At 58.1% G+C, this 16994-nt stretch overlaps 1 protein-coding gene across 1 annotated transcript in view; it reads left to right on the forward strand.

Moving 5' to 3' along the window:
- The first annotated feature begins 9455 nt into the window (after window positions 1-9455).
- The window catches only part of OBSCN (obscurin, cytoskeletal calmodulin and titin-interacting RhoGEF), a 136616-nt gene continuing 129077 nt past the window's right edge, over window positions 9456-16994 (forward strand). Inside the window, exons 1-8 of the mRNA XM_082621777.1 lie at window positions 9456-10458; window positions 11556-11825; window positions 12072-12332; window positions 13082-13390; window positions 13861-14127; window positions 14563-14852; window positions 15498-15762; window positions 16461-16660. Coding sequence (XP_082477903.1) covers window positions 9474-10458; window positions 11556-11825; window positions 12072-12332; window positions 13082-13390; window positions 13861-14127; window positions 14563-14852; window positions 15498-15762; window positions 16461-16660 — 2847 coding nt within the window. The 5' untranslated portion in view covers window positions 9456-9473. The remainder of the gene's footprint in view (window positions 10459-11555; window positions 11826-12071; window positions 12333-13081; window positions 13391-13860; window positions 14128-14562; window positions 14853-15497; window positions 15763-16460; window positions 16661-16994) is intronic.

The raw sequence follows: 16994 nt of genomic DNA on the forward strand, positions 1-16994 counted from the left end.
GGTCTGCACTGTGGGCTCAGAGCCCTCTCAGATTCCTTCTGGAATAAAAGGATCTCTAAATTTGTTCCTGCCTGGGTTGCCAATGAAGAAAGGCACTAAATTGCTCGTCCCAAACACACACCTGTTTGAATGGGAGAGGGCACAGCTGACTCCCCATGGGAGGGACAGCCTTTGGGGTGAGACTGAAGGTCAGGCCCCCCTGCAGGTGAAGGCCCCTTTCTCCACTCATGAGGCCACCAGACTATCTTAGGAGGGAGGCTGAGGCTGTGACTTTGCTTTCTTTGGGTTTGGCTCAGGTAGGATTTTAAAATTAAGCCAACACTCTTCCTGCACACTTGTGATATGCTAGAGATAAACATATAAGACTGTATTCAGAAAATATGTGTGATTTTAAAAGGCCTTTGCCAATGTCTTCAGCTAAGACAGTATATAACTGGTGTTGAGAGATGTGTGTTAATTGCCTTGGTGGGGCAAAAGAGCTTATAGCCTGCACCTGAGAAGCAGATACAAAATCAAGGTGCACTTCCTTAAGGAGGGTCTGTCCTGGTGCATAAGGGTCCCCAGCGCCTCTGCCTTTGAGTGTCTGTTCCACATCTGTCCCTGTCTTTCATTTCATATAAAAGCTTTGCAGAATTCGGACCACAGAATAACCCCTGCATTGTGTCATTTTTCTTCTAAACCTCGTCCAGAAGTACCCAGATGTAGACCGGATGTAAGCATTTGAACGATGTGGCCTCTGTTTTGCCTGATGGGCATGGAGCCTTCATTGTTACAAACACCTACAATTCAATCTTACAGTGACAGAAGTGAGCTTGTATTTCATTTGGTAATTTTCCAAACAATTTACTTTGTTTGAGAAAGTAGAATTTCCTTTAGATTTCTTAATTCTGGCATTAATCAGCCTAAGTTTGTAATGGATGATTTTTTTTTAAAAAAATTGGTGTCCAAAAATAAAAATGAGGAGGCTCCAAACTTCGGTCTTGAAATGGAAACAAAAAGGATAACCCAGTTTTGAACTATGTTTAGGAGAATGAGAGGATTGGAATCAGAGATCTTTTCCACCGTAATAACATTTTATTGTTGTTGTATGAATGTTACAAAGTAGTCTGATGTGTATTACTACAGAGAGGAGCAGACCAGGGCAACATACAGAAAAAGACAGAGATCTTCTTATCTTTATGGTGCAGTTTAGGACACATTAATAACATTGTGAATAAGGTTCTATTTTCAAAAACTGAATTAGGTTGTTTACATAAGGGAAATGATTTTAGTTTTTGAAGTATCTATCGTCGATACTTTACTATATGTCTATCAAGCCTTTACTATCGATCTATCGTGTCTGGTGTCTATTGTCAGTACTTTACTGGGGGCGGAATCAACTTTATTTGCTCCAAATAGATTTTATTTTGATCCTGAAATATTACTGGAGAAAGTTTACTTTGAAGTGGGATATCTGTATTAAAGCTAGTTGAAATGAAAGCTGGTGTTTCCATTAAAACACTGCAGCGTCACTTTACAGAAAGCTTTATTTAGAATCTGCATTTCCCACCCCCTGGGACAGCTGGACTCTGTCTCTTACGTGGTCTTGGTGGAGTGTCCACTCTGCTTCACTCTTGGGTCACCTTTGTTGGGGGGCTGTCAGGAAGGGGTGGGTGAGGAGACCCGCACCCAGGGAGCTCCCACAGCCACTCAGTTTCCTGGAACTCATTTTTGTCTTTCACTTCTTTTTTTTTTTTGCCACACTGCACAGCATGTGGGGTCTTAGTTCCCCGACCAGGGATCGAGCCCTGCCCCCTGCTGTGGAAGTGCAGAGTCTTAACCACTAGACTGCCAGGGAAGCCCTGTCTTTCACTTCTTTGTCTTGCTTGGTGTCCAGTTTTAAATAATATACAAGTACGTCAAGTTAAAACTCCCCCACTTCTAGCGATAAACACAGTTATCAATTTTCCAAGAGTTTTCTGGATGTTTTTCTCAGTCCTTTTGTGGTTTCTGAACTTGGAACGTGGGTGATGGTGGGCTCCGTTCCTGCCCTGGGCACGTATTTACTCCCTGGTGATTCTCGAGGCTTCTCCACTAAAAGCCAGTCTTACCTACACCGACCATGATGTCAAGCATGATTCATTTTATTGTTTTCTTTGCTGTCAGTTCTCCTAACATCTTGGAAAGCTATCAAATCACTGAGACAAACTTTTGTGGCTGTTGCTGAGGAAATCACGTGCTTCACCTTCCAAATAACTGTGGTCTCTTGTGTAGCATTTTCTTGAAACCAAGTTTGGGCCTCACCATCTCTTGCACCGCACACGGTGCAATTTTGCGATAACCTCCTTTCAATGGCACTTGTCTTGTCTCTTGGGTTTTGTAGCCGCCTTGCCATGGGCCTGGCCCCTGGGCAGTTGGGGTCCTTGGACTGGAGAAAGCAGTACCCTATCTTGGGGCTCACTGTGGTCCTGGCAGGGACACTAAGCTCAGGCCTGGAGGTGACTGGCACACATCCTGGAACGAGGTCCCCAGGTGGGGACCAGGACAATTCCAGCCTTGGCATGGGGTGTGCACTCAGATCCAAAAGGAGACAGTCCACCATGTGGATGGGAAGACAAGTGGGGTGCTGATAAGCCTCTCACCCCTTTGGTCTCTCTCCTCTGGATGTGAGTGCCCCTGGAGCTCTGGCCTTGCCTCTCACAGTGCCAGCTCTCCTTGTCCCCGGGGGCCCACGACGCCTTCTCCCAGAGGCCTGTCCAGCCCAGTATGCCCAGAGCCAGCTCCCTCTTATTGGTGCCCCCCACTTCCACCTGATGAGCGAGGCTATCACCTGTGCAGAGCCAGGCCCGGTCGCTAGCCTCTCCTGCTGCCGGTCTGCATAGCTGGTGGTCAGCAGTCAGCCCAGGATATCCCTTGGGTTCCCCTCTTCCTCCTGGCCCCTCAACCCCGGGCCCCTTTCTAGTCCTGCCATGGGGAGGACATCCTGGAGCTGTTTCCGGGGTCTGCACTTCTGAGCTCAGGGTCCCAAAGGTCCTGTGGACAGGCGAAGGCCCCGGGAGGTCTCTGCAGGTCCTGCGATCCTCACCTAGGCTGTCCTGCCTGGCAGGGCCTCCCTCCCTTGTGTTCCTGGCACATTCTTCTCCCCTGCTTAGCTCTGGCCTCAGCTCCTCTCTGACCCTCCACCTGCCCCTCCTCCCCCTCCCTCAGCTTCCAGCTGCAGGTTTAGCCTCTTGTGGCCAAAGGGAGGTGGTGGGCACACCAGGAACCAACATAGGCTCGGGGAAATGCGAGCTCCTGACTTTGGATTGGTTTTTTTTTCATTTGATTACTTAATTTATTTACTGGCATTACGTTTTTTAGAGTTAGCCCTGTGGATACAATTCCAGTTCATTTTTTAAACTGATGTGTAGCACACATTGCCCAATGACACAATCATTTCTTTATCCATTATAATATAGGTGGGCATTAAGTTCTTTCCAAAGTTTCTCCACTAAAAGCAACAGTTTGATTTAAATACCCTTATCTACCTACATACGTGCAGAATTTTCACCTGGTCATCTCTCTTCAAACTTTCTGCTTTTGCACCCCGCCCCCAGCCCCCCGCCAAGGAATTTTTAACCATTTACACATTTTTTCAAAACCAAACTCCAGACTTTATTTGGATTTCACCAGCTTTCCCATTAATGTCCCCCCCCCCTTTTTTTTGGCGGTACGCGGGCCTCTCACTGTTGTGGCCTCTCCCCTTGCGGAGCACAGGCTCCGGACGCGCAGGCTCAGCGGCCATGGCTCACGGGCCCAGCTGCTCTGCGGCATGTGGGATCTTCCCGGACTGGGGCACGAACCCATGTTCCCTGCATCGGCAGGTGGACTCTCAACCACTGCGCCACCAGGGAAGCCCTAATGTCCCCTTTTTGTTCCAGGATGTTATGCAGGCTGTGGTGATACATTGAGTTGTTACATCTCCCTGGTCTTACAGGCTGTTTGTCAGTTATTCTCAGGAGAAACTTGGTTAAGCACTGTCATTTGTATAAACATAATCAAAGCATTCTAACTTCTCTGAACCTCAGGTCTCTCTGCAGTAAAATTTTAAAAAAACACCATTTTGGGGAAGATCCAATAAACTTTTGATATGAAACACTGCCAAGTGTTATTGTGTGTTTGTTTTCCATATGGGAGTTTGCATTTCCTTCCTCTGTGTTATTCACAAGCTGGTCAAGCATTTAAAACATTCAGAAGGGAAATAAAACCCTCTTTCCCCCCAGAATATACAACTTCATCTTCACAATTGCACTGGAACCACAGACTTTTGACATGATCACACAGGACTTGTACATGATAACATTTGAGACACCCTGGGGGACCCACTTGGTTTTGCATTTACTCTACTCATGGGAATGTTAGCACAAGGGTCTCAGGCCAGGTAGAGAAGATAGATAGGGCCCAGGACCCTTGAAGCCTGTGATCCCCCAGATTGACAGGTGGGTGACTCATAGTCCAAGATGACCTGGTGGGTGATGTTATCCACTCTCCCTGCCAAGGATGATGAGGGTGGACAGTGCAGTTTCCATGGGGTGCAGCAAGTATGTGGATTGTTGAAAAATACATCAGTTGGGCACTAGGCACCTTCTCTGCAGAGATGAAGAACACCCAGGAGAGCTGACATCTTTCAAGTGCACAGTGATGTGTAGGTCCATTGGCTGTAGCTGGTGACCAGGGATCTGTCTGCAAGCAGAGTGGAGTCGGGCTGGTCCTAAGAGCAGCTGAGGCATGGAGGTGGACCACAGGACAGGGAGGGGGATGGAGGGGATGATGAATGGGCTTGGATGAAGTCATGGGTTTGGCCCCCATGATGGGATTATTGCCCTTATGAGAAGAGGAAGAGATGTCAGAGCTCACTCTCTCCACCAAGTTGGGGCACAGAGAGAATGTGCCATCTGTTTACCAGAAAGAAAGTCTGTTAGCCGACATGGAACCTGCCAATACCTTCATGTCGAACTGGCAGCCCCTAGAACTCTAAAATAAATGTCTGTGTTTAAGTCCCCCCGTCTGTGGTCTTTGTTTTGGTGGCCCGAGCTGACTGAGACTTCAGGTAGTCTGTGCTCAGAGCCTGGGTTTTCCCACTGGATACGGGCCTGGGTGTAGAGGGCATAGATGGGGTGAGGATGTGGCTCAGCCCCCAGGCTGCGGGGACCGGGCAGGAACATAATGCCCTGGTGCTGGCTCAGGAGTGGGGGGTGATGTTGTGCAGAGAGCAGCTCCCCCACCGCCTAACCCTGGTGGGTCAGCCACTTCCCAAGAGAGGCCCCAGGACTCCTACCAGATGGTCTTCTCTGGCTCCCCATTAGGCCCCTGCTAAGCGAAGCCCCCCTCCTCTCCTTGGTGGGCCTAGCATCCCATTCACCCTTGTCCCAGCGCCGGAGTCATGGGGATGGGGGGGCAGCCATCCTGGGGCGTGAAGCATCATGTGCCACCCACACCACCTGCCCCTGTCCTGCCTGCCTACCCCTTGGGGCTGGGTCCCTAGTCCCTGGGAAGTGAAGGTCTCAGGATGGGGTGTCAGGGACCCGCACTCCCATGTAAAGATGCCATGGACACCCCGCCAGGCCAGGTGCTGCCTGGAGTGACCAGGTATAAAGAACCCACCCCGGTCGCGTGTGTGGTTAGGGTAGAGGGGCGCCGACCCTTGGGCACCTGTGCTGGGCTCCTAGCTGCTTGCCCCTACCAAGAGGCTGCAGGACTCTCAGGTGACTGGTCATCTCGGGGTGGTTCTGTTCCCCTCTGGGGGATGGTCCTGGGTGCTCCAGGATGCTGGTCTGAGCAGGGGTCCTCACGAGTTGGGGCTCCTGCCCCACCCGCACTATTACTGGAACACACAGGCCTCCTCCTCCCCCAGCCGCCCCGAGCCTCTGCCCTTTGCCTCCCTGGGGCCAGGGGTGAAACCAAATCTGCGGCAGTGACACCCAGGCTATTTTGGAGCTGGGCTGGGCGGGCTGGCGGTGGTGGGGGCGGGGTGGGGGCGGGCCCAGGCTCCTTCAGCTGATAGCACCCGCCTGTCCCTCCGTCCCTGTCCAGTTTGAGGACCGGCAGGAGTGCGGGCTGCTGGGTGGGAGCTTTGTCGGTCCTGGGCCCTCAGAGGGAGGTGAGACCCAGCAGCCCCTGCCCCAGCATCTGAGCGCCTTGCCTGGGTGCTGTCCAGTGCCCCTGGTAGAGACAGGTGAGGAGGCAGAGAGCAGGCGGGGTGGGGGGCCATCCAGTGCCCCTGAGGATGGCTCTGCTGAAGGTCACGGCTCTGGGGTTTGGAGGGACCTGGGGTAGGGTTTCAGCCAGGCGGTGCTGCTCCTGGGGTTGGGGCCATGGATTCCAGCCCCTGCCCCATTGGTGAGCTGAGCCAGACCCTCATGTGGGGAGGGAGCAGCTGGGGGAGGAGGGGGGCGTCAGAAGCACCCACCTCCTCCTTTGCCCAGTGCCCTGAGGGTCTGGCTGGCCCTGCCCCCAGCTCTGTTGAGATGGATGCCCGCTGACAGCTGGGGCTATTTTGGGCCTGTTGGCTCAGCGGAGGGGACAGCCAGAGGGCCAGTGACACCTGACTCCAGGAAAGAATTTCCCCTGGAGTTCAGGAAGCTGGAAGGCCCAGGGGTCTCAGGAGAAGGCACAGACTATGAGAGCTTCCCTTTGAAATTTTTTCTGGAAGGGTGTGGGGGCCACAGGGTTGGGGGCAAGCTGGGGGGACAGGGCTTCTGGGAGGGGGCCGCCCAAGGTTCTGCTATGTGGCTGTGAGCCACTTCCCACTCTGGACTCATCTGGAAAATGACCCAAGACCCACAAGGACCCCAAGTTCTGGCAAAGCAAGGGTGGAGGGGCTGTGGGTGTGGCATGGGTCAGCCACAAGGCTCCCTGGCAGGCTTGCAAAGGGGGGAGGGTCTTGGCTTCAGAGTGAAGATCCTGCCAGTGCCAAGCTGGGGCCTCCACGGGGCTAAGGAGACCCTAAGGGGCTAAGGGAACTGCCTTCCCAGGGGGACATCTGTGAGAGAAAGGGGCTTCCTTGAGAAGCTGGGGTTGAGGTCCTGGCCCAGCCTCTTCTCCTGAAACTCCTGTTCTTCCCTTGTGGCTGCAGCTCCAGTAGCCCCAGCCCCCAACATGGCAGGGGGAGGAGGAGGACACTGCAGGTAACCCTGTGCCCAGAGGGGCCTTTGGTGTTCACCACCCCACACTCAGTTTGGATGAAGGCAGCTCCAGAGTCCTGGGGCATACCTTGGGGTGCCTTGGCCCTGCTGCCCAGTGGGGATGCCTGCCTGGTATGGGGTGTCAAGGGGTGTCTCGTCTGGGTGAGCCCCCTTAGACCTCCATGGATCTGCTGCAGTGAGGGTGGGGCATATAGGCCCTAGACAGGGAATGCATCCCCGGTGGCTTTAGAGGTTCTTGGGGTCTCTTCCCACCCTTCTGCACCTGCTGAGAGCTGGCTCCCCCTGAGCATGTGCAGAGATGAGACCTCCCTCCCCATCCCTGTCCTCCTGGCCCCCAGAGGCTGCCAGCTGTGGAATTGGCCCCCTGCCCCCTGCATATACTCGCTTATGAGCTCAGAGCAGTTGTCTCCCACAGCTGCTCTGGGTGTGGCAGGGGGAGGATGCCATGTCCTGCCTTGGGGAACCCACAGAGCTACTGTGTAATTCAGGAGGCGGTGGTGTGCTGGGAAGGGCCCAGAACTCAGGGCCCTGGGGAACTGGCGTCAAAGTAAGCTTTCCACAGAGGGGCACTGAGGCCCAGGAGGGTGTCCATGGAGGCGGGTGGCCACCTGTCCAGGTCCTTCCCAGGCCAAGAGCCCAGCCAGGCCATGGGGGAGCTGGGGGCGGGGCAGCGGTGCTGACTGCACAGTGAGTCAGCAGGATGGTCCCAGCTCACCTCCTTGAGGGGGATTAAGGGGATTAGGTCCTAAATCACAGGATGGGGAGCTGGAGGGCCTGGGGACATTGCCCCATTTGTCCCATGGTGGGCAGCCCATGCTGATGGCCCGGCTCTTGGGGTGAAGAGAGTTAAGGCACTTGGGGACAGCCCAGGGCCCAGTGGGGTCCATTTGTGCTGGATCTCTTTACAGAAGCCCCTGTGTAGGCAAAGCCCAGTTTCACCTCACTCACCTGTGTTGGAGGCCAGTGGTGCCCAACCTGGAGTGGGCAGAGGCCAGAGTCAGCCTGGGGCTTTTGGCATTGATGGTGCCAGCCCCATCCCTGCAAGGTGTCCAGTCGGCAGAGCCACAGCCAGTGGAGCCTCAGCTAAGATCTGCAGAGTGACTGCGTTACCTGCAGGAGCCCCAGTTGGGCCTGGCTAGCCGGCTGCCCATTCTCAGCCTGGAACTCCTTGGCTCTTTCTGGGGGATTCTCTGATTGTCCTCCACAGACACACCATTGACTGACTGCCTCTGACCCTCCCCATTCCAATTCCCCGGGGAAGGAGGCAGGCACTCAGGGCAAGGGGGCGTGGGCAGCCCTGTGTGCTGGAGGAGCCCACAGCCCCCAAGCTGCAGGATTTCCATTTTTTTGCTCATTGATGAGCACACACTCTCAGGGGTCCAGAGGAGGTGGGGGGATCCCAGGAGAGGTGAAATGTGACCCGGCCCAGGACAGCTTCAGGCGGGCCAGGCCCTGTGTACAGGGCTCTCTGTTGTGGAATGCCCAGTGAGGAGGGCTAGGCAGCTGTGCACACAGCCAGCAGTGGAGCCCAAACGCTTGGGTGGGGAAAGTCACCGAGGTGGGAGGATGGGGAACAAAGGGGGCATGCCAAGCAGAGGGCTCAGACGAGAGTCTGCTGGGGTGAAGAACCTGTGACCTCTGGTGTACCTTAGAGAGAGGGCACAGGCCAGTAGTGGGCACTTACTGTGAGTTTCCACAGCCAGGCCCTGTCAGAGTGCAGAGAGTGGCCTCTCTGTGACTGGGGGAGACTAGGTAGGTTGGAGTTTCAGACTCTAGGAAGCAACAGTGTGTGGGGAGGGGACTGGACACCTGCTGGCAGTTGGAGTGGCCCAGGAGGGACAGGGAAGGAAGGTCTTTGTGATGAGGTACAGCGTGGCACATGCCGCACAGGGAGGAGGGCAAGCTTGGCGCTGGTGTGGTGTTTTGGGACAGGTGCTCAGCTGGACCTTGAGTTGGGGCAGAGGCCTGGCGCTGGGACTAGAGGGAGGGGATGCTCCTGCCGATGAAAAAGAGCCCATTTGCGGGGTGGGGGTGGGGCCAGAAAGAGGCAAATCGGCACTTCTGGACCACCATACCATCTGGTGATGCTACCTGCATGGATGGGGTGTGTCCGGGGAGACGGCACCCGGGTGGGGAAGAGGGGCCGTGTGGAGGGCTTTACCCTGGATTAAGCTGGATTTTCCAGGACGGGTGAAGTGGCCACGTGGGGAAAAGGCGGGGGGCTCTGAGTACATCAGGGTCTCATCCCCACTCCGCCCTTCCCCCTCACCCCACTCGCAGGTTTCCCCGCCTCCCCCCACCCCCACCACCATGGATCACTTCTCGTTCAGCGGTGCACCTCGCTTCCTAACCCGGCCCAAGGCCTTCGTGGTGTCGGTGGGCAAAGACGCCACGCTGAGCTGCCAGATCGTGGGCAACCCCACGCCGCAGGTCAGCTGGGAGAAGGACCTGCAGCAGGTGGAGGCGGGCACTCGCTTCCGCCTGGCCCAGGACGGCGACCTGTACCGCCTCACCATCTTGGACCTGGCGCTGGGCGACAGCGGGCAGTATGTATGCCGTGCGCGCAACGCCATCGGCGAAGCATTCGCGGCGGTCGGCCTGCAGGTGGATGCCGAGGCAGCGTGCGCCGAGCAGGCACCCCACTTTCTGCTGCGGCCCACATCCATCCGCGTGCGCGAGGGAGCCGACGCCACCTTCCGCTGCCGCGTGCGCGGTTCGCCGCCGATGTCTGTGAGCTGGGCCAAGGATGGGCGGCGCCTGGGCGCGCCGGACGCTCCCCGAGTGCGCGTGGAGGCGAGTGGCGAGGCGAGCGCGCTGCGCATCCTGGCTGCGCGGCCGCGCGACAGCGGCACTTACACGGTGCACGCGGAGAATCCGCTGGGCGCCGCTAGCGCCGCCGCCGGGCTTTCAGTGGACACGGAAGCAGACACAGACGGCCCACCCGGGGCCTCCACAGCCATGCTCCTGGCGCACCTGCAGCTGCGGCGCGATGCCATGCGCACGGAGGGCGCCCCGGCCTCGCCGCGCAGCGCCTGCACGCGCACCTGCACGGTGACTGAGGGCAAGCACGCGCGCCTCAGCTGCTTCGTGACGGGTGAGCCCAAGCCTGAGATCGTGTGGAAGAAGGATGGGCAGCAGGTGGCCGAGGGCCGGCGACATGTGGTGTACGAGGACGCGCAGGAGAACTTCGTGCTCAAGATCCTCTTCTGCAAGCAGTCAGACTGTGGCCTCTATACTTGCACGGCGTCCAACCTCGTGGGCCAGACCTACAGCTCCGTGCTAGTCGTCGTGCGAGGTGAGCTCCTGGCGCCGGGCACAAGGTCACTGTGCGCAGTGAGCACAGGCAGAGGCTCCTGCCCAGGCCTCCTGTCTTCTCCTTCCAGCGGCGGCTCCTGCTGCCATCTCCTCACCCTGTGCCTGTCTGGCAGAGGAATCCGTGGTTGGAGGTCTTGGCAGCTCTTGCTGTTCTGTTCCATTGTCTCTGTGAGAGTAACACGAGTATACAACAAAGTACTTTGTCACTAACACCCCCTCCCTCTGGGAGATGGTCAGGGTGCCCAGTGGCTGAGCCTGCTCTCTCCAGGCTGAGGGTGACCCAGGCTCTCCACCCCTCCTACAGGAGGCTAAGGGGGTCTCCCTGGCAGAGCTGGAAGGAGGGCAGGAGCAAGGACAAGCCTTGTGCTGTCAGAGGCCTCAGGCTGGGGCTGTAGCACCAGGGTACAGCTGGAAGGTGGTTCTGGGTCAGTTTGCAGGCTCGTGTCCAGGTCTGGGGGCTCCCCCAGGGCACCGGGGCAGCTGTAGGCAACACCATCAGAATTGCTGGAGGGCTGTTTACTCTTGTTTCCTAAGACCAGCCTCTTGAAGTGGTTGGAGTCCCACCTCCACTTTTTACCAGCTGTAGGATCTCCAGCAGGGCGCTTCAACCTTCGTGTGCGTGCCTCAGTTTCCTCGTTTTTCGCACAGAAGTGCGCTCCTGGAGTTGAGCAATTTCGCAGGCCAGTACTTGTCCAGTGGCCTCACTGCTGTGTGAAGCCAACCCATGCTGCCTGTCCAGGACCAGCTCAGGGGCCTGCTCAGTGGGGCCGCTTGCTGTGGCTTCACCTGCCTCATTTCCCCTTTTCTCTTCCAGACTCTTCTCCTTATACTTTTGGGGGGGCTCTTTCCTTTAAGTTCTCTTCCCTCTCCTCTGCCCTCCCACCCACCACCCTCTGCCCCCAAAGCCCCTCCAACCCCTGTCCTGGCTCCCTGCCCCCACCCCAGCCTTACACGTCCCTTACCCTGCCCCCCCTTCCTCTCACCCTCCTCCTCGCCCCCTGACCGCCCCCTCCGTCACCCCTCCTGCCTGCCCCCTTCCCTCTCCTCGCCCCACTCACCTGAGCTCTTTTTCCGCAGAGCCCAAGGTGCCCTTCAGAAAGCGGCTGCAGGACCTGGAGGTGCCAGAGAAAGCGTCGGCCACGTTCCAGTGTGAGGTGCCGCTGCCGCCCACGGAGACCGCGTGGTATAAGGAGGAGACACGGCTGTGGGCCGGTGCCAAGTACCTCATCGAGGAGGCAGGCGCTGAGCGCCGGCTGACCGTGCTCAACGTCACCTCCGATGACGATGCTGTGTACATCTGCGAGACGGCAGAGGGCAGTCGCACGGTGGCCGAGCTGGCTGTGCAAGGTGGGCGGGCAGGGGGCCCAGAGACTGGGCAGGGACCCGGTCTCACAGGAGCTGGGCAAGCGGCATAGGTAGTGGGCGGGTGGGGCGGGCAGGACCCTGGCACGAGGGGTGCGTCAGGGAGGGGCGGGGTGGGCACTCGGGGGACAGGGGCGGGAAGGAGGTAGGGGCGGGACGGGCTTACAGGGGTCTCTGACCAGCTGCAGCCCTTACCCCTCCCCTTCCCCGCTGCTCCTCTGTCTACCGCAGGCAACCTCCTTCGAAAGCTCCCGAGGAAGACAGCTGGGCGAGTGGGAGACACGGCCGTGTTCTGTGTGGAGCTGGCCAAGCCAGAGGGCCCCATCCACTGGCTGTGGAACCAGCAGGAGGTGGTGGCCGGGGGCCGAGTGGCCATTACTGACGAAGGCACGTGCCACACGCTGACAGTCTCCCAGTGCAGCCTGGACGATGCCGGTGAGGTGGCCTTTGTGGCTGGGGGCTGCCGGACGTCCACCCAGTTCTGCGTGTCAGGTAAGGGCCTAGGGAGTACCTGTCACACAGAGGGTACACTGCCCACACTCCACTGGGCCCTGCTCTGAGTTGTCGCCGGTTGCGGGGAGCGCCGTGCGGGGCAGGGAATGCCTAGGTTGTAGCTCTGGTTCTCTGGGGCTCATGGTTTGTTTGACACCCTCCTCCACTGTGGTCACAGTAGGCACCTGCAAAGTAGGAGTCCTGGTGGCCCCCCACCCTGTGAACCAGATTAGAAAGTGCAGGTTGTTCTAGAAGCACGGCGTGTAGGGGGTGACATTGTGGGTGTGTCCTCTTTCTGTGGCCTTTGGTGTTGAGATTGGCTCCCCCAGGGTCAGCCCTTTGCTGGGGACAGGGACCCTGCACGTGGGTCTCAGCACCCTTGGAAGGGTCATTGTGCCTTGCCTCAGCCGTCATCCAGCCCAAGATCCCAATGCATAGATGGGGTCAAGGCTGAGGACTGGAAAGAGTTCCTTTCCAGGCCACGTGGACAGCTCAGGGGGGCCTCTGAGGCCCGGGCACACCTTCCACTGCAAACAGAAATGGCCACAGAGCTGAGACTGGGGTTATGGGCTCACAGCGTCCTCTTGGGCTGGCAGTCCCCTTGGGCTGAGGCTATTTCAGGCCACAAGGGCAGTGCCCCCGGGGAGGGCTGGGAATTCTGTGACAACCCCTTTATCCTACTGTGACCTTGGACCCAGGGCTTGGGGAGGGGGCTCCCAGTTGGTGACGTGGGCCCGTGCTCTCCTCAGCCCCCAGAAGGCCACTCCTGTGTGCTCCTGAGGCCCCTGTAGTGAAGGCCAGGACAGAGAGCTCCGTGACCCTTGGCTGGTCCCCACCACCCCATGGGGACCGCCCTGTTGCTATCGATGGCTACTTGGTGGAGAAGAAGAGAGTGGGCACCTACCCCTGGAGCCGGTGCCATGAAGACGAGTGGGTGGCTATGCCTGAGCTGACTGTGGCTGGTGTGGCCGAGGAGGGGGAATTCCAGTTCAGGGTGTCAGCTGTGAACAGCTTTGGCCAGAGCCCCTACCTCGAGTTCCCGGGAACTGTACACCTGGGTAAGTGTGGAAGGTTCCGTTCTCCCTGGCACCCTGGTAACAACCCGTAGGGCCATCTGCCCCTGAATCACCCAGACCCAGAGTGTGGCCCAGCCTTGGAGAGGCCAGAGTGACTCATGGGTCCTCTTTACGGTAGGGGGGTGGGCCCAGGCTCCTGATGCTCTTGAAGACTTCTTTGTGGGAAGGCCAGGGGACCCCAAGACAGGACTCAAGCCCTCCCAGGAACCTATCTGTATCCACCAGCCCCAGGGCACTGGGCTACACAGCTGCCCCACCACACTGGGTTTGTGGGATCTGAAGGGGATCTCCGGTGGCTGTAACTTGTCCTCACTCCACCCTGCATCTGACTTTTGCTCGTGGTCTCCATGCGCTTGCCCAGTGGACTTCCTAGAGCAGGGGTTATTGGGGCCCAGGCATTGGAGGAGAGGAGGGCAGGGGCCCAGCTCCTTCCTGAAGCCCCCATCCCACAGCCCCCCAGCTGGCTGTGAAAACACCTCTGAAGGCGGTAGAGGCTGTGGAAGGCGGCGAGGTGACCTTCGCCGTGGACCTCACTGCGGCCTCAGCAGGGGAGTGGTTCCTGGACGGGCAGGCCCTGAAGGCCAGCAGCGAGTATGTGATACACTGTGACGGCACCCGGCACACTCTCACCATTCGCTTGGTGCCTGTCAGCCTGCACGGGGCCGAGCTCAAGTTCGTGGCCAGTGGTATCGAGAGCAGCATCCGCATGGAGGTCCGAGGTAGGGGGACCCCGTCCCATGACCCTGGGGCCCCTCTGAGCCCCATTTCCTCCAGGAGTGGGGGCGGGATGGGGTCCCTGGGCTCTCAGGGCTCGGAAGATGCGTCGTTGCTCCTGGGGCAGGCGGGCTGCTTGGTGAAGTGGGGCCAGGCGGTGGGGTGTGCAAGGTCACCGGGTGTGAGCGGAAGAGGGGCTCAAGTGTCCCCGATGGTGCCAAGCTTCAGTTCTCTGTCTGTATGCCCCCCTTCCCCCCTCCTCCCTCTCTGCTGATTCCTTCTCCTGCGCCACTTCTTGTCCTGTCTCTGCCTTTCTTGCCCCTCTGCCTCCCCTCCACCATATCTGGCTCTTCCCCTCTGTTCGCTCTGCCTCGTTCCACTCCCCCCGTCCACTTCCCCCTTCACCCACACCCCACTGTCCACCTGTCTGTGACTTCCAGCAGCCCTGACGACCAGGTGTCCGGCGGCAGCAGTGGCAGCACGGGAGGCGCTGGCCCGGCTGCACGAGGAGGCCCAGCTCCTGGCCGAGTTATCGGACCAGGCTGCAGCTGTGACGTGGCTCAAGGACGGACGCGCACTGTCTCCAGGCCCCAAATACGAGGTGCAGGCGTCAGCCGGGCAGCGGGCACTGCTAGTAGGGGACGTGAAGCGAGAAGACGCAGGCCCGTGTGAGTGTGTCAGCCACGCGGACCGGATCGCCTACCAACTACTGGTGCAAGGTGACTCCAGTGTGTGTGTTCGTGTCCTCCCTGGGCCGCCACCGTGGCCAGCGCCGTGCATTCTGTCCCCCATCTCTGGATAGGCTCTGGGGGACCTGGGTAGCAGGAGCCGCTGTTCTCTGTCCCTGTGGGGACGGTGGGGGATCAGGGGCTCTGCCAACCCCCTGAGGAGGGTGGGGAGTCCGATAGGCTCAGGTGACCCTGTGGGGAGGGCAGGGGTGTGTGTGCGGTGCTCAGCCCATGCTATGGAGACAGTGGGGGGATGGGATGGAGTCAGGTGACCATGTGGGGAGGGCAGGAGTCTGGGCAGCTCTGCTGACCTTGTGAGGAGGGTAGGGGGTCAGGGCAGGCTCAGGTGACCCCTGAGGGTAGGGTGGGGAACCAGGGACCCTGCCAACCCCGTTGGGAGGGTAGGGGTCAGGGACTCTGCTCAGTAGGGGAGGAGCTTCCTATGAGTGGGTGGCACTTGGGTGGTTGAAAGTCAGCAGCTGAGGCTGGCCCTGTCTCTGAAGGGGCCTAGGTTTGGGCGAGGGCCAGTGTCTCCCATGATCCTGAAGCCCCGAGCACCTTCCTCTGCTAGCTGCCTGGGCACGTGTGTGGTTAGGGCTCTGTCGGCCCCCTGACCTGCCCATGTGCCCTTGTAGGCCTCACATCCTTTTTTGCACAAGGACATGGCTGGTGGCTGTGTGGATGCCATGGCCGGGGGCTCAGACCACTTTGAATACAAAACTTCAGAGGCCCACCTGTGTGTACACGGGTACAGGGATGGCGTGGAGCTCGGTCACTCCTGCCAGTGCTTCTCACAGGAGGACATGGGCACACGGCACCGGCTGGTGGCTACCTCAGTCACCATGCAGGATGAGGGCACCTACTTGTGCCAAGTGGGCGAGGACTCTGTGGACTTCCGGTCGCGTGTCTGTGGTTAGTGCACTGCCCCCCAGGCTTGGTGTGTGGAGAGCAGGTCTGGCTGCATCCAGCTGTGCAGCGCTTGCAAGGCCAAGCTGTCTCTCCCTTCATTTCTTCTGAGAATACTTGGGGGTAGGAGCAGTTACTTCTGAATATGGGTGAAGAAACGACCCATGAAACTAATATATATATATAGGTGAAAAATGCAGGCCTGGAAAATAAAAGCTAAGAAGGAAAGTTAAAGCCCTTGTCCTCTTTTTAAAGATGAGGGAATGAGGCAGAGAAGACCTAGAAAGTGCTGGAAGTGTCCTTGGAAGGTTAGATTTGGATCTTGGTGAATCTGAGGCCCTGGCTCTTTCTAGAAGCCATTGAGGTCTCTTGGCAGATTCTCCAAGTCCAGTTCTGCCCCATCTTGGCCCTCAGAAGGGTCTCTGCCATGCCGCCCATGCCTCCTTCCATCTGAGCACAGGCACTGGGTCTGGGCTGCCCATCATGGAGCTCTGAGGCTGCTTCCCGACACATCCAGGAGGGGTTGGGGTACCTGGACCACCTGTGCCCATGGAGGGTTCCGTGTGCAGCACCTGATCACAAAGGATCTTCATGGGGGGGATCCGAGGCTGCCTGGGGTCTAGAGCAAAGCTCTGTCATGGCTCCAGGACTTGGGAGACCTCACCTTGGCAGAGCCTCTGCTGTGTATCCCTCCCTGTCTCCAGAGCCCTCAGCGATGTTTACCAAGGAGCAGCCGGCACGCAGTGAAGTGCAGGCTGTGGTGGGGGCCAGTGCCACACTGAGCTGCGAGGTGGCCCAGGCCCAGACGGAGGTGACATGGTACAAGGATGGGAAGAAGCTGAGTGTGAGCTCAAAAGTGTGCATGGAGGCCAAGGGCTGCACCCGGCAGCTGGTGGTGCAGCAGGTGGGGAATAGGGACGCTGGGGAGTACAGCTGTGAGGCCAGGGGCAGAAGGTCTCCTTCCGCCTGGGTGTCACAGGTCAGTTGATGAAGCAGACATTTGACCATTTCATAGGAACAGGCCTGGAGGAACCAGGCCTGTTTTCAGTGTGGGGGACGGCAGTGCTCAGCTGACTCATCAGGCCTGTATCAGTTATACAAATAACCCCAGAACTTAGTGGTCCAATGGAACAATCTGGGCAGGAATTCAAGCAGTGCTCAGCGTGGGTGGCTCATCTCTGCTCCATATGGTGTTGACTGGGACAGGAGGATCCAGTCTGGCCTCATTTGTGTGTCTG

Source organism: Mesoplodon mirus (genome assembly GCF_964341445.2).
Source record: "Mesoplodon mirus genome assembly, chromosome: 5".
In the NCBI taxonomy this organism is placed as follows: domain Eukaryota; kingdom Metazoa; phylum Chordata; class Mammalia; order Artiodactyla; family Ziphiidae; genus Mesoplodon; species Mesoplodon mirus.